Here is a 16801-nt window from a genome sequence, read left to right as displayed (position 1 = left end):
ATTATACAGTTTTTTTCTAATCATCAAAACCACAAACCATAAGTGCAATCTCCCTCATTTCATGTGAAAAATCTGTATGGGGTTACCAGTCAGCTATCAATGTAGATGTTTTTTCTCTAATTGAAGAAGTTAATTTAGCCATCTCGGCATGTTCCATGCAGAATCTGGTTTCAGTTGTATTTTAACCTTTAGAATCTTCTGAATTAGTGTGTGCATTTGTATCCAAAATGTTTTGGGTTTTTTACATTTGCACCAAACATGATAAAATGTTTCTTCATGCTCACATTTCCAACGTATTTGAAGTAACTTTATAGATTCTAGAAAATTGGTCTGGTGACAAGTATCAGCAGTACATCATTTTATAAAAATCCCGTTACAAAGCAAGTTTTCTTTATGCTACAAGTTGTGATAGATCATTAGTAGTGAAATGTGTCACTGTCATGTTAGTCACCAATTGAAAGACTGAAATTTGTCTTTGGCCGGAGATCCTACTATATTTATTTTATCATGGAACTTTACAAAAATGCCCTGGTGTTAGAGCAACATGTATCTACACATCATTTCTTGAGCGGATTTAATTCTTGTGTATTTTAAGCATGTTTATATATTTGACCAATATTCTGCCTTTTGTCCAGGAGCTCAGGGCAATTTACATGGGCATTTTCCTTCATTTTGTCTCTACAGTAACCACAATGATGTTCATGGTGGCTGGTAGAGAAAGAAATGAATCATGATATATCTTTTAAAATCTTTAATCACCATCACTTTATGTAGTTTCACACTTGGGTTTATTTAAACTGACAGGCAGTAATAAGATCCCTTACCCAACCCATAACTTTCAATTCAACATTGAGCGATATCTTTTTCAGATTTGCTACCCTATCTTTTCCCAGGACCAATGACTTCAATGCAGTGTGAGAGGTTTTTCTTTCAGAAGTAGACTCTTTCTTCATCTAAACCTAGAAGATTAAAAAAAAAAAGACATTTAAGAATAAATCAGAGGTCATATTATCCATTGCAGCACAAGTTTAATATTGACCTGAATAAAAGCTGTTTTTATTTAGTGCATTGAAAACCATATTCAAGGTCAGGAATAGTTCTAATAAAATATAAAGTGCTTGTTAAAGATAATCACTTTGCAACTAAATCTATTAGTTCTTCAGAATTCTTTATTGGGAGTTCAGAGCATCACCCGACTATGCCATAGTTATTTTTTGTTTTCTTAGCAACACAACAGGGATAATAGAAATCTTCATAGAGACTTCTGTTGTTCTCACCTATTGTTTTCTTTCAAAGTTACAGACACACACAGATACAGTACTCAGAACTTGTTTACTGTAGTTGAAGTAAATAACAACAGACTGAAATGTAATTCAAATGCCTACCAGAGAGTGCTTGCCTGAAAAGTGTCATTAGAGTCCAAAAAGCAATAGCCTAGTCCAAATACTTTCCAGGAGTCACAGAAAGCCAAATCAGGTAGTCAGCTGGTCAAGGGATCACAAACAAGAAACAGGAAGAAGCTGTTCCTGAGCTGGGCAGCCAAATGGTTGGTCTCCAACAAAGGCTGCAAAGGAGCTATCTAAATCTGTCTGCAGACAGCTGTCTGCAATTACTCATGCTTCACCTTTTGCTTAGTGAAGAGCGTCATCAAGGATTGTTGCTCTGCTTGACTCAGTATGCATCTAGGACTTGGGGTGTGTGTGCAAAGTTACCTGTCTGCTCTAGTGGAACAGGGCACGTCTGTGACTGTTCAGCCTCAGTTGAATCCTGGCTTACTGATTCCTGGGGCTGACAATCTTGAGGCACAGACAGGAGCAACATCATCAGATTCAAGGTCAGAGTCAGATTCTGCATCATGGCTCATAATAATTATTGCCTTCAGCAGAGTAATGTTGCAATTCCTGGATTTGATTAATTTCATGTTAATGAAAGGTAGAATGTGCTATTCAGATGAATGTACCGCTGTAGCTTTGCCTTAGAATGACAATATCTGGGTATAATCTTTATGGATTCCCAGTTTTGGTTATTTTCTGCTAGGGGTTATGAACAGGAGTTCTAAATGGATCTGCTTTACAAAAAATATTGCTAAAATCTTGATATTGTAAATTGTATCCTTGAAGATAAAAAGAAATGATAAAATTCTAAGAAAGTTGCTACATCATTCCATTTTATTCCTACTCATCTCTTTCAGTTGCCTGCTTGATTTTGACAAAAGACAAAAATAAATCAACCATGTTGAAAAGAGTGTCCAATATAAATAATGTTTTAGCTAAAATCAGTTGTGGAAATCTGCATAAAATATTTTTTAATTAAAATCAATTGTTGAACTGTTGCCAAAGTTGTTGAGTGAATATTAAAATACTGTTTTGCTTTTCTTTTTAAGGAAATGATAATTGACAAGGTAAATGGTCAAGTTGTTCCTCGGTACTTGATATATGACATAATAAAATTCAATGTAAGTATGTTATATTTTGATTAGCCCATTTGTCTATGTAACTTGTAGGTTTTAGAAGGGAGGAATGTTTTTAATAAATATAGATAAATCAAAGGTGCCATTGGAAAGATCAGAATAAGGCACATAATTACATCAGTCAAATAATATAAAACATATAATAGATTGCCATATTTGTGATAATATAGAATGCACTTTCAAATATGTTTACAGTGGTTTGAATGATAGAACTAATCTGAGTTCTAAAGCTTTTTTAAAAGTTCTTGAAGAATTATGTAAGACAAACTGATGTTTTTTAAAAAAAGGAGTGGGGAGATGTACGAAACTGATGAAGAACTGCAGGTGTACCTTCATTTTTTAGGTAGATAGACTAGAGTTGCCTGCTAAGTGGCTATAGAAATCAAATAAGTAAGTTAAGTAAATAAATTTATTTAGGGAACTTGGGAAGTACAATTACCTTTTGCCTTATTGAACAGAGAGAACATAGCTTTTCTTATTATCAGAAAAGATTCAATGTTAGAGAATATTCATTCTTATTCAATAAAGCTATTAATAAGATATTCTAGAAGTTGTTGGACTGAAGATGCAAAAGATTGTTTGATTCAGTAAGCAAGAAAGGAAGGTCTGTGGTGCAGGACACATTTTATTAGTAAGCAAAATATACTACATGTGGTTGCAATCAGTAATGTTTGAGTCAAAATATTTTAGCTTACATTGAATTCAGTGGGAACCTCTAATGGGAGTTTTCTAGGCAGCGTTGTGCTTCCAAATGAAGGACAAGTTCAGCCTATATGTTATCAGCAGAAGCAGAAGCAGGACTTTATTGGAAAAGGGCCATTAACAGCAAAATTAACGGCATTTACAGCCAAGCTGTAAAGATTTGTTAAAGTCAATAAACTGTCTTTATGCTAGATATAAAGGTTTAATTGCAAAAATAAAAGGTTAATGATATTTGTTTTGGCAAAAAGTAACATAGGCAGAAAGCCAGTTTGTTCTAGAGATTTAAGGCACCAAACTAGAAACCGGGAGACTGAGTTGTAGCCATGCCTTGGAGACAAAGCCAGTGGTGTGACTTTGAACCAGTCATTCACTCTCAGCCCTAGGAAGCAAGCAAGGGCAGCCCACTTCTGAAAAAGCTGCCAAGAAAACTGCAAGGACTTATCCGGGCATTTTACCAGGAATCGATAAGGACTTGAAGGTGTGCGTGCATATTTGTGTATGCACGTACACACGTTACATACTTAAGTAATGGCTATTACTGTCATCTTTTTCTTTGACATTTATACACGGTGGAGTTTTAAAACATAAGCTTTTCTCATTATGTCTAAACTTGGGGCACCTTTGTTCATGTGTTTTATTCTGGACGTCAGGTTAGTCGATTTATAGTGGCTTGAAAAATGAAACATTTGCTCAAATGGAATTGCACCTAAATGAATGGATCTTCCTTCTTTGTTTAAAGACTAAGAGATTTAAGATGCTAGGAGAGCAAAGCAATAAGATAGGAAACATTTAATGCAAAAAAATGTATTGACAATAACAACAATAAAGTTGAGTCCAGGCTAATTATTATCCTGCTGTGCTATACTTGCAAAGAAGGAAATGCTCACAGGCCAGACTGTTTGCTACCCTCACAAGACTGCTTATATGAATGGACTAAGCTGTCCTCCCCCTTGTTCTTCCTAGAAGATAAAAAGTACTATTGCTGATGACTTTTGGTTCTTTAACTGACAACAGAAAGCAGCTTTCTCTTCCTAATAATGGAAAAATGAGATTAAAAGCTAGTCAAAGCAACTGGTCCAAAGATTTTTGGTGGTTGGGGAGTACAACTACTTTAGTAGTTCCTTAATGTTCTGAAAGGAGAAATAAAATGTACTGTTCAAAATGAGGACAGTTATTTTTTTCTTAGACAAGGTCTGTCTAAATGCAAATTGGATTCTTCGGATGTTAAATAATGGGAAGAGATGTAATTTTCTTTACAGGAGGTCAGACAAATTAATATGGGGCATTCTGGCCTTAGAATCAAAGTCTGAGCTGATAATTTAGTATCTGATGAATTAATTTACCCATTTCCTATTCATATCATTTCTACAATAGGTGTCAGAGAATTCAATTGGTTCCTTCATCTTAAAAAAGGCTTCAAAAATTTGAAACCCAAATTTGGTTATTCTTCAAAAGTCATACTTCGAATCACACTGGAATAGTACACAAGCAATATTTACGCAGTTGCTGTAACATTTAAGAATACTTTTATCTAGAGTTGTATATCCAAGTCACTTAAGAGAGATATATCATCATTCCATTATGTCTTAACAAGCAAGGTCCTTAAAGTCAGCTCTAGGGTATTGGTTTAAGCATTGTTAGGCTGCAGACTTGAGACTCACAATTTACATCATCTGAAATGAGATAGTTTCTTGTAAAGTAGTGTATAGTGACATTAACTACCCATTCCTCATATGTGTGTGTGTGTGTTTGTTTTTGTGTGTGTGTTTGTGTGTATTTATTTTCAGAAAATAGCCAAGAATTTTTGCTAGATTTCTGATCTGGGTTTTCTGGGTTGTGTTCACTCTTTATCTCTTTTTATTTTTCTGTACATGTTAATAGTGCAGAGTGTTTGATTTTGGCATTCATTCGTATAGCAAACAATTATGAATATTCAGAATGTTTTTTAAAGAATGTTCTTGGAATCTATAAAATTTTGATTTCTTGTTTTGTATCCTGTAATATTTTAGGCCAATGGGTGTTTATTTGTAGCAGATCAGAGCCACCTTGTGGTCTCTTTAGTATCTTACATTGTTTTCCCCTTTCTTTCTTTTTTTTCTTTCTTTCTTTCCCTCCCTTCCTTCTGCCCACGTTTGGCACTTGAATGTTAAAAATACCAACTTAAAAATGGTCAGGTATTAGAAATTTGAAATACTTAAATGAAAAGATTTCCTGGAAACATTACCCTATTTAAGAGTAGGCTTTCTTTTCCTAGATCAATAAGGGGGCTGTTAAGAATAGCAAAAGCTGTAGAAAATAAAAGAAATGGGCAGGAGTTACAGATAATTGCAAGCTATACAAAAAAGTGTGAATGCTTTTGAGAATGAGTTTATTTGGGAGGGGAGATTTGCCTAGTGACTTTTAGCTATGTTTCGAACATTTAAATAGGACATCTCTCATTTTCCTTTCATCCTCGCTCTAGTTACCTTTCCCCTTACCCTACTTCTATCCAGTTTTGTTCCTTTGTGTTTCTACTCCTTTCAGCTATCGTTCCTGTTGTCCATCTTCATTCAGTATTTTTCCTATTTGATGCTTGAAAGAAGAGGGTGGGGAATGTGTGCATGTATGTTTCTATGTGTGATAGAGAATTATGGGTTTATTTAGAGGGGGTTCAATTTATTTTCTTATTTTTATTTATTTTATTTACAGTTAATAAATTTTAGAGGCGTGTAATTTAAATTAATAGTAATTAATTCAGTTTATTTTTATCCCAACCATTGAGCTTTTTGAAGCATTTTTGGCAGATGTAGACTGTACTTACACACATGCAGTCACACAAATATGTCATGTGCATGTGTTCATTGGGGAGAGGAAGGACTGGTTTTAGTTAAAAGTTGGCAATCTAGTAGGAAAGCTAGGTTTTTACAGGACTTTTGTTATACTATGTTTCCTGGCCACATGTTTTGAGGGAAGGGCAGAGTTCATAAAATTGGGTTTGCCTTTGTTCTGGGGAAATACAGTAGATACCATTCTTTCCTAAATTGATAGGTTTCTGTGCTGATGATTGACCAGTAGGTTCTGGCAGCTCTTCTCAACCACGATTGCAACTTGGTCTGATGGTGGCATATTTGAGTTGCCTCTCTGCCCTGCTTACATTGCTCCTGTCTGGTCTTTATACACATCTGGTCTACCCCAAACAGTGTCTAGTTTGTGTTCTTATAACTACTGAGACTTTCCCACTAATAGAACTCTAAATATTTTATTTCTTATGCTTCAGTCTTATTTTGTTGCTAGTAAAGTATTACTAATTATTTCAAATGAACTGTGAAATTGAGCAAATACTTTAATTGAAAAGTGTTTAAAGTTTTTGCGCCTCACATTTAAATTTAAGCTAAAATCTAATATGCTGCAAAAAATGATACACTGTGAAAGCTCAATTTAATGGATTCCCCCCAGCACACTTTAGATGCAGCGTATCAAATTTCTATTTACATGAGGCGGATGAGGTAAATTATTTTTTCTGTAATCTTATGACATCTGTGGTGATTGATTATGCCATGATGTAAATGACCATGACAATGTACTAGCATCTTGAATAGATAACTTGAGAATAATGGACAGTTTCTTCACACATATGGTCCATTATTAGGAAATAAGTTACTGTTACTTTGTTCTCTTAGACAAAACTTACCATGATAGTTTATAAATAATGATATAGAATTGAATGTGGTCTGAATTTTTTATTTTATTTTGATTTACAGATAATTTATGCATTTAGCATTGGCGCAAAATTTTCTATTTTTTCAGTGACCATATGAGAGATATTGACTTTCCCGTATATACAATATAATGTACTTGAGTGTACGAGGTTTGGGTCAAGAAATTACTTTCTTCTTCCTTAATCAATTTGACCATAAAGTGACTGGTCCTCTTGATGAACAACCAGTGAGCTCTGGGCCATATGTGACAGTAAAACATGTGGTAGTTGAAAATTGTCAGGAAATGTATAAAACATAATGTAAACTTTAAGTAGATTTCAAAAGAAGAAATCTCTAGCCCCTTTCCAACAAAGCCAAGAAAATAATGGCTGCTCCCCAGTGGTGAAATGTAAAATTTGTTACTACCGGTTCTGTGGGTGTGGCTTGGTGGTGGTGGTGGGTTTAATGTGACTGGGTGGGTGTGGCCAACTTTTTTTTTTAACTTTTAAAAGCATTTTTTCTATGCTTTTTCTATTTTTTTTTCGGCCGAAGAGGTTGTAAAAAAAATGCTTGTAAAACCCGCTGACGATCCCAGCTGAGTTGCCTGATCGGCAGAGGCTTTTTTTTTTTAAAAAAAACATTTTTTCTACAATCTCTTCGGCCGAAGAGGTTGTTAAAAAAATGCTTTTAAAAGCCTCTGCGGATCAGGCAACTCAGCTGGGATCGTCAGAGGCTTTTTAAAGCATTTTTTCTACAATCTCTTCGGCCGAAGAGGTTGTAGAAAAAATGCTTTTAAAAATAAAAAAGCCTCTGATGTTTGCACGCGTCAGCTTTGCATGGGAGGAGGGCCAGGAATTTTTGCTACCGGTTCTCCGAACCACCCACCTCCATCACTACCGGATCAGGAGCATTTCACCCCTGCTGCTCCCACATAAATTCTGTGACTTGTTTGCTCTGTATCATTATCCTACTGGTAAACCAAGGAAACACTAAATGTGGCTCTCAGCTGCAAACAGGCGGCTTACTTCATCTTGAATTGTTTATTCAAATTTTCAGTGAAAGATTCTATCAGAATGATGTGGGAAGCGCCATTGTTAATTAATTAAATTTATATGCTGCCCATCATCTCTGTTGCAGCAACTCTAGGCGGTTTACAGGATGATAAAAATAAAATACAACACAATTAAAATTAAGAAAGATTATCTAAAGGTTAAAAACCAAAGGACTGGTGACTTAGGGATGGGGATCTTCGCTCTAGTCCATCTGCCATCTCCAGCATAGAACACCATTATTGGGGCCCCAAGCCAGCTGGCAGAAGCAGGTTTTAAGGTTCTTTCATTAAGGCAGGAGTGTGGGAGCCAACCTCACCTCTGGAGAGAGAATATTCCAAAGGGCGAGGCCACAGAAGGAAAGGTTCTTGTCTTGGACTCCACCAGCTGAAATACATTGGCAGAAGGATCCAAAGTAGGCCTCTTCCACTGGAGTGAGTGGAATGAGCCATTCCCATTGGGCAAGATAGCTCCTCTGATTATGCCATTTCTGTTGAATCATTTCTGTCCATGTTTTTCTTTGTACTCTGAAATTACACTGAAAAATTGTTGAGGTTTACCTTTCCAAAATCCATAGGGTTTCTTCATAGATTCCTCTTCAACAAGAGTTGTGGGTGTAAAGCAGAGGTCCCCAAACTTGGCAGCTTTAAGCTAGCTGGCTGGACAATTCTGGGAGTTGAAGTTCACAAGTCTTAAAGCTGCCAAGTTTGAAGACCTCTGATGTAAAGGCTTAATAAATACATACATAAATACATACAGTTTCACCATGCCATGGATCCTCTTAGACTTCTTTAAAACTCTAGTATCAAAATTACTGCTTCCAGTTCTTTGGTAAAAGTTAAAATATTTTGATTAGACTAGCCATTTTTACTTTTGAGTTAGTGGGATATTCTCAAGTGGAGTCTATCTGATGATTTAACTTTCTGCTATATGAATGTGTGTGTCTGTGTGTGTGTGTAGCCAGATTCTATATTTGAATGAACATGAAATCACACACACATATACCGGCAGACAGACACATACACAGAGACACACGCATATACACAAAACCCTTCTTACATACTTTACCTTATAATATTTGTAGCCCTCAATTTAATTAGCTGTGATATTTGTAGAAATCCATTATTTTTAAGGTCAGCATTAAGAAATTAAAGTGAAATCTGATATTAAATACATTTTAATGTGTTGAATCATTAATATGTCACATTGGCATAAGAAATATATTTAGATTACTTGCTTTGGATAACCTTATGTTATTTTATTAAGTGTTATTTTTATGATACATTCTGTCCCCTGCCCTCAGTGTGCCCACACTGAGGGATTGCTGAGTGGAAGGGATTGTCACTCTCGAATTGGCCTTTTTAGTCACACTAGATGCTGTTTTAGGACCTCTTTCCAGAGCACGATACCATAGTCTCTTGAGACTGAAAGATGCCAATGATGAATGATTTTTATGACCATGTATTTAAGAAAACAGTTTAAAGTCAAAGTTTACATACCAGTCTTAATAAAGAAACTTCTATACTGAGACATAAAACTTTTTAGTGTTGTTTGAAGTAGGAATGTGTGTCTTCCATTGGTTTGAAAGGAAGCAATTTAGGGAAATGCAGGAGTATAGTTGAGACTGGCACTTCTAATGAGTGGTTTTAAAAAGGATTTAAGTAATAAAGAAAGCATGTTCTACTTTAGGGGAAAATGATGTATTTTTTGAAGGAAAAGCTATACATTGTCAAATTTGGTCAGAGTGACTGTTACATTTGCTGTTTTTTGTTGGAATTTCTGGGGCAAAGTCAATCGTTGTACTCCATGTTTGTTGTAGTAGACTATCCCTACAAAACATAAGGATAATTACAGCTCTTTCTCTCTATACATTTTGCTGCCCTCTGAATTCTTATAGTTTTATTGGCATCATCTAAGGTTTGTTGAGATCAATAAATGCACTTGTGTAAATGAAGGGAGGAGTAGAGAATGCTTATATTGTTAGTCTCCAATACATCTCTGATTCAATCGACATTACCTTTTTTTTTTTTGATCCACTGTAATAAACAGACCATAATGCATTATCCACCAGCATGTTACACCTTACTGGGAGAGTGAACGCCTTTTTAATTGTTGGTGTTCATGCAGTAAAAGGAATATTATAGATGGGTGATGGGAAAAAATGAAGTGGAGAATTTGATGGGACAACAAACTTATATAAGGAAAGTGGAGGGAATGTGGAATACTATGGAGAGAGGCTCAAGAGGCTCCAGAGCAAGAGAGGGGTTAACATGGACTGAATGTACATACTTAAGAAAGACTAAAAAGAGAAGACGAGTAATGAAAATGGAATACAGAGAAATATGAAGGAAAAGATTAGATAATTGAAATCCTGCTATGCAGACGTAGGAATACATACTGGGCACAAAAAAGAAAGGAGACTATTAATAAAATATGTTAGATTTGTCCATAGTTTGAAGTGTCCTCTTAAATCAATAAATATAAAACTTTCAAAATGATTTGAACTCCAAAATAAAAGATGTCCTGTTTCCCTTCCAATCATTATTTTCGTTTCTACCCTTATTGCTAGAGCAAAATTATGACAATGTTAGAAAGTCATTGTTGAGTTAAACACACCTAAGTGAACATTTTTTTGTGTATTATCTAATTTTTATAAATTGTATATTCATGGACTTCTGATATTTTAATTTGGCAGGCACAACCAGTTGGAGAATGTGATTTTAATATTCGTCTGTCATGTATAGAAAAAGAGATTATACTCCCACGGCATGATAAAATGAAGAATGGTCAAATTGACAAAGCACAAGAACCTTTTAGTGTTCGTAACAAACCATTTTTTGACATCCACGTTGCAAAAAAGGTAAAAATACTCTTGATATCTGCTGAATAGTAATTTTCTTAGCACATAATGCTTCAAGCCTTACAAGACTTTACTAAATTTAAACATTCTATTCAAAGTATGCGTGTGTGTGTTTGTGTATGTGTATGTACATGTGTATAGAAATAGCTTTCCAATGGATTCCAGCTTCTAATTATGTTTTCTCAGAAAAGTGAAGGACAAAATCAGGCATGCAACTAAGTCAAGATTTGATCTCTTAATGAATAACATTGCCAGTTATTTTCTGAGAAAATGTTTCTTTGCTCAAATTCTCAAGGAAAAAGCAAGGGGCCAAGAATAAAGTCACACATAGCAGAGTGTGAAGGAGGACATCTAAAATGTCCTTTAGTGTCAGCAGCTTTGCAAAACTCTTGTCTAGGTTGGGAAATAGCAAAAAAAAGTATTATTTCATAAATAACACAGATAAGTCTCCTTTGTAGCTTGATTATAGGGAAAGAATCAGGCCTGGAAAGATTGAACACAGGCCTCTTATGTATTAGAGATATGGTTTCTGCTGACCTAATGACCCTGTTAATCAAGAGGCATGCCATATCAATGTACTGCTTCACTTGCTTTTGATCTTTGTTTATATATAAAAAAATCCATAGTAGTATGTGCTGATTTGCATTTGTTCTTATTTATTTGTTTCCATTATAATATACTTCAAAAATGAATTACTGTTTTATTGATACTTGTAAGTTCATGTATAAAACATAACTTCTTATTATATCATTCACTAAATGTCAGTCTGGAAAACTCATCAACATGGGCACACAGCTCTGCTTTATCATTTCAACTGGTAAAATGCTTGAATGAATAAGAGAGCTTTTCAGCCTGAAACTAAACTCATTAGACAAGCAATAAACCTTTCAGTTAATGGAATCACGAAGTCTTAATACACAAAATTTGAATGTTTTGTGATCTGTAACAAGTATTTCGTTTTTCATTCCCCCCCCTTCTGTGTTAGTAACAGCTATGTACCTATGCCAAAGTGTCCTTTATAGTCTGTACGACAATACATTTTCAGTGGTCATTAGATTTCCAGATGTTTCTGGAAAAATGTAGTCCTGTCCTATAATAGTATATGTTAAACTTAATTAATATATGAGAAACTTTAATAGGTAATGATTTCTAACACTAAATACTTTCAGGTTGGGCCTGCGCTAAATTTATTAAGTATATTGCCATGGCAAATAGTTATGCCTTTGCAAAGTGCTTTTGTTACATTTTATTTAGTCAGACATACCTTATCTAGAATTCTATCCTTTATGCAATTTTTATTAGAGAGTTCTGAAGGGTCTTCTTCCCTTTCTTTTTTTGCTCAGCATTTTGGGCTTCTGCAAACTTTGAATTTTGCTGATGCCAACTGCTGATGCAGATGTGTTGTTTAGCTAAATAAGCTTGTGTTTTCTTCTGAACTTCAGAAACAGATAACTTCAGAGTAAGCAACAATGATCAATGGCATTTTAATACTGACTCTTTTGGTAGAGTCTGTTTAATCAAAGTGCATTGTATAATTGATCTTTCTGTCTTTCTCATGGAAATAGTGCCTGATCATGAGCCACATAATTAATAGTGAGAAAGTTGAATTTTGTGCTCGGATTTAAAGATTGCCATTATATTATTATTTTTTAGGAAGCATTAGTCACTTTCTTATTATTTATTACTGCAACTGCAGATTTCCATCTTGCTGCACATTTATAAATCCATCTAGGAAGAATATATTAGGTTAGCTTATAAAGCTAACAGAAGAAATAGGGTAAGGGACATAGGACTTGAGGAAGCGGCAGTGGTTTGCTTTTCAAGCAAATTGGATCTGCCTTCTGTTCCCACAATATTTTCTGAAGTTCTGCTCATCTCTAGAAAGTGATCACATTTAATATTGAACTGTTTTCCATCCTCTTAGCAGAGTAGGGAGAGTTTTGAAATAGTGATATTTCAGACTTGAAATTAATAATTGGTAGAGGATGGATTAGTTTTTTGCCATTGTAAAATGAAAATGTGCTAGGCGTTGAAGAGAACAAAAATACATTAGAAGACACAAGAAGAAATATGTGGGTATTGAACTCATCGACTTCTATAGCTAAAGAGAGGAACTGTTGACACCATCTGGAGCTATTACTTTGCCAAAATCATGACCCCCCCCACTCCTTCCTTTGTTTTATTTTCAGTTTTGTTTTTATTCTCTAGTCCATCAGTAATTCTGAATCACCTATATCAGCCCCATATTTTCTGCCAGAATTGACATAGCATTCTTTTCTCTGCCTTTTCCTAGCTCCATCTGTTCATTTCCATTTCCCCCCTTTTTGTCTTCTATCTTCTCACAGTTCGTCTCTTCTCCCTATGCCTTCTCTGTTTTGCATTGTCATTTTTTCTATCTCCATTTTCTTGGGGAAAAAATGCCTAGTAATGTCCATTTTTTTTCCTTTTATAAATGTGATCACTGTTCTCTTCTTTGCCGTGTTATTTCACTATTTTGTTTTCTTCTGCGCAGTGTAAGAACTTGTTCCTTAATTTCAAGTCATGCTATGAAACACAATCCTGATTGAATCACGATTAACACTCATCAAGAGTGACGCTTCCAGTTCCAAATCAAAATAAAATACACTAGAACTGAGAGGTTTCCAAGCTGATGAATTGCACATAGATTTTTTAAAAAAATATTACTGGGATCTGCCCCCACTGCTGTTTCTTTCTAGTTGCCCTCCAGCTGCTCCTGTTTCTCCCTCACACTGTTTCTTCATTTCCTTTCTTAACAGCTGTCCATACCACTCCTCCATTTGTGACTTGAACAATAAACTACACAGTCACAATTTACTGACTGCTGGGATTTGCTTTTTTGGAATACTGCAGATAAGGTTGCTATATCTGTCAGTTCTTTGGGCTGAAAATAAGCACTGAGAGTTGCTTATATGGTTTCACTGATGAGTATCTGAAGCCAAACAGACACCATTATACCCCGTTTCTTTCATTTTTGAGGTAACCATTTTAAGGGTGGGGGGGGGACATTTAAATCTGTTTGTATGACATCCTAGTAATTCAGGTTAGACAATAGGGCAGCATTACTTATTCAATAAGTCAATAGTGATCTCAAAATCAATTGGGATAATTAAAATTTTAAGCCAGTGTAACAATCAACCTATAAGGTAGCTTTTTTATTTGTTTACAATATTCAAATAACCATTTGGCTTATGTTTTGAATTAGTGACTGAACTAGTTTAATTTGCAGATGAAATCCATGAAGCGCCCCTTGCAAAAATATTTCTTTTAGTATTTAATGATCAACTGCTAGAAGGATTGTCACAAATCATAGCAAAACCCTGTATTGCATACCTTCATTTTCCAAATCTATTTTGCTTCTATTTTTCCTTCTTTCCATAGTTTACTGTTGTGTTAATTTACCATTTATGGCAGTACTGACACAAGCTTGACTGACAATCAAATTTGTTATTAATGGTTTGTGTACAACATGTAATGAAATCTATCTCGGAAGGGAAAGGGACTTAACATAGAGTGTCAGTGTAAGAGGATGCTTGAGCCTCAGCGTTGTAGATGATGATTTGCAAGTTGGCTTAATTGTTTTACCCTGCTTTACAGTCATCACTGAATGCCATGCCTATCTCCTCAGCATTTAACATATATATTAGGGCTTATTACTTACAACATATATGGAGAGGCAAATCATGTTCATGTAGGGTACATTTCCAAAGGAGAAGAAATGTTATTTTCATGGCTCATGTACTATTTCACAATTTGCTCTCAATTTTAACATCAGTTGATGCTGTTTCGCAGATTAGCATATTAAATAGCTTTTGTCTTAAAATTTTAGGATATGATATCTCGCTCTCATTTTTCTCATTAATGAAATGAGAAAAGTGGAAAATGTTTAGCATTGCTTGTTCTGTCTCTTTGGAAGGTAGAAAATGTAATTTGGGGGATGAGGGAGAGAGGGGGGATAATTATCCCCTGAAAGGGTAATTAGTCTACATATTACAGAAGAAAGGAATGTGTGGTGGAGTAATTAGTTACTTGAACTGAACTGTTGAGGAAAAAAGGGCTAAATAAAACGCTACTTTTCATATGCTCTAATAACAAAAGATGAGTCAGAACAAAGCCCATCTAGTTTGCTAATTTGGTTTGAAAATCTCACATTTTTTTTCAGTGCTCGCTGTGGCTTGGATTAGGTTGCCCTTCCTTTTGCCAGTCATGGCTGGCTCTCTTTTCCTTTTGAATGCACCCTGAGTAACTGTGACTATATGGCTGCACTAGTTAGCAGTGGGAAAGGGGAACTTCCTGTTTATCTTGTGGACTTTAAAGAGCAGCAGCAGCAGCACATGCAACAAGAATGAAAAAAATGCACCTTTCAAAGAGCATTTCTAAAATATGCTCTACCTTTCTCCTAAATGTACTGAGGTATCTCTACATACTAAATGTACTAATGTGTACGTATTGTTGAATTAAGCATTGGAATATGTTAGTGTAGCTTCGAGGTTATTATTTTGAGTGCATTAAATATGACGAAGCTGGTTTGCAGTTTTTGTCTGGGTTCAAATATGACTTGTGAATTCAATCCTTATTGTCAAGATTGAAGCTGAAGCAGTATAATTTAAACAGTGTTACAAAGAATCCAGAGCTGATTGTTACTTTAAATTGCATCCTGCAATTTAAACTGACTGAAACTAAGACCCATTGAAATTATTGGGGTTTTATTTTTATATAGACACTCAAGGGTTTTGAAAATATTACAGGAAAAAAATCATTATTTGGAAAAAAAATAAAAGCCTCTATAATGTTAAATCTACATTAACAGGTAAATCCTATTAACAAGAAATTCTTGTTAATAGGATTTACCATTAACAAACTATTACTTACTTAACAAAGTATTTACTTAACAAACTATTCATTCAGTGACCATTCAAAGTTACAATGATCCTGAACAAACGGTAGTTATGGCCAGTCTTCAAAGTTGTGACTGTTGCATTGTTCCCCCATGGTCACAGGATCAAAATCTGGATTCTTGGCAGTCTGACTGCATTTATGACTGCGGCGTGAGCTTCAGCTGCGTCCATCCATCCATCCATCCATCCATCCATCCATCCATCCATCCATCCAGCCAGCCAGCCAGACAGCCAGACAGCCATCTCCTCTCATCTTTTGCCTTTTGTCTACTTTGCACTCTGCTGCCTACTCCTTCCCCTCTGTCTTTTTCTTCCTGCTGCGCATGAGACACATTTGACTGAGGCAGCTGTTGCCTTTTGCGAGGCTCTTATGTGACTACTCCAAGGTTACTTTGGAGAGGCCACACTGCAAAGATCCTCCATGGATGGTGAGGACAGTTAGGGTAGGTGGCAGAGTGCAGGGAGGACAAAAGAGCAGAGATGGGAGGCTGGTGGGAGGAGTTGAAGCAGAGACTAGCACAATAGGGCATAAGAAGCATGAGGGCCTCACTTAATGACTGCAACTGAGACTACCAGAACTGCTGTCGCTAAGCAGTGTGGTCCTGTAATATTTTACTTAACAACAGCATAGCTTATCAGTGGAGATTCCAATCCTAATTAGGTTTGTTAAGTGAAGACTAACTACTAATAGATTTTTGAGATATACATACAGAGGCTGGAATATCCATAGGTGGTGATGTATTGGGCATAGAGTATTTTACCTTGGGTTCAAATTTAATGAGCCATGGGCATTACTGTTCTGTTTCCAATTTTGTGACTTGAATTTAGGATTAATTGCTGATTGTAAAGTGTAGCACATTATAATTGCCTGGCAGTTATAAGATATGGATGATTAGCAATATAGTTTTAAGGCCATGTTATATGAGCATTACTACAAATGAAATAAAGTACATGATGAGTAGCTTTTAAAGTTAGCAATTACTACCAAATACTATTAGCCTAATTGCCCTGGACAGCTTTGAAAACATACCATAGTGACCTAGAGCAACTCAGAGTTAGCAGTGCTCTGACTTTTATTCCCTTATGTAACAGATGGCACTCACTGTGAAAGACTGTCAAGCTGTGGG

General features: G+C 35.5%; 1 protein-coding gene and 1 long non-coding RNA gene across 2 annotated transcripts in view; one reads left to right on the top strand and one right to left on the bottom strand.

Annotated features, from left to right (window-relative positions):
• The window catches only part of RNGTT (RNA guanylyltransferase and 5'-phosphatase), a 120097-nt gene that overhangs the window by 43903 nt on the left and 59393 nt on the right, over positions 1 to 16801 (top strand). Inside the window, exons 10-11 of the mRNA XM_034408958.3 lie at positions 2384 to 2455; positions 10594 to 10758. Coding sequence (XP_034264849.1) covers positions 2384 to 2455; positions 10594 to 10758 — 237 coding nt within the window. The remainder of the gene's footprint in view (positions 1 to 2383; positions 2456 to 10593; positions 10759 to 16801) is intronic.
• LOC132711101 (uncharacterized) lies at positions 920 to 1448 on the bottom strand. The gene is made up of 2 exons (XR_009621891.2): positions 1386 to 1448; positions 920 to 959 (listed from the first exon to the last, which is right to left on the bottom strand). It is a non-coding gene; the product is annotated as an uncharacterized LOC132711101 (long non-coding RNA).

This window comes from Pantherophis guttatus, chromosome 1 (genome assembly GCF_059756535.1).
Source record: "Pantherophis guttatus breed Tessera chromosome 1, ASM5975653v1, whole genome shotgun sequence".
In the NCBI taxonomy this organism is placed as follows: Eukaryota; Metazoa; Chordata; class Lepidosauria; order Squamata; family Colubridae; genus Pantherophis; species Pantherophis guttatus.
This window is presented reverse-complemented; position numbering and strand designations above follow the sequence as displayed.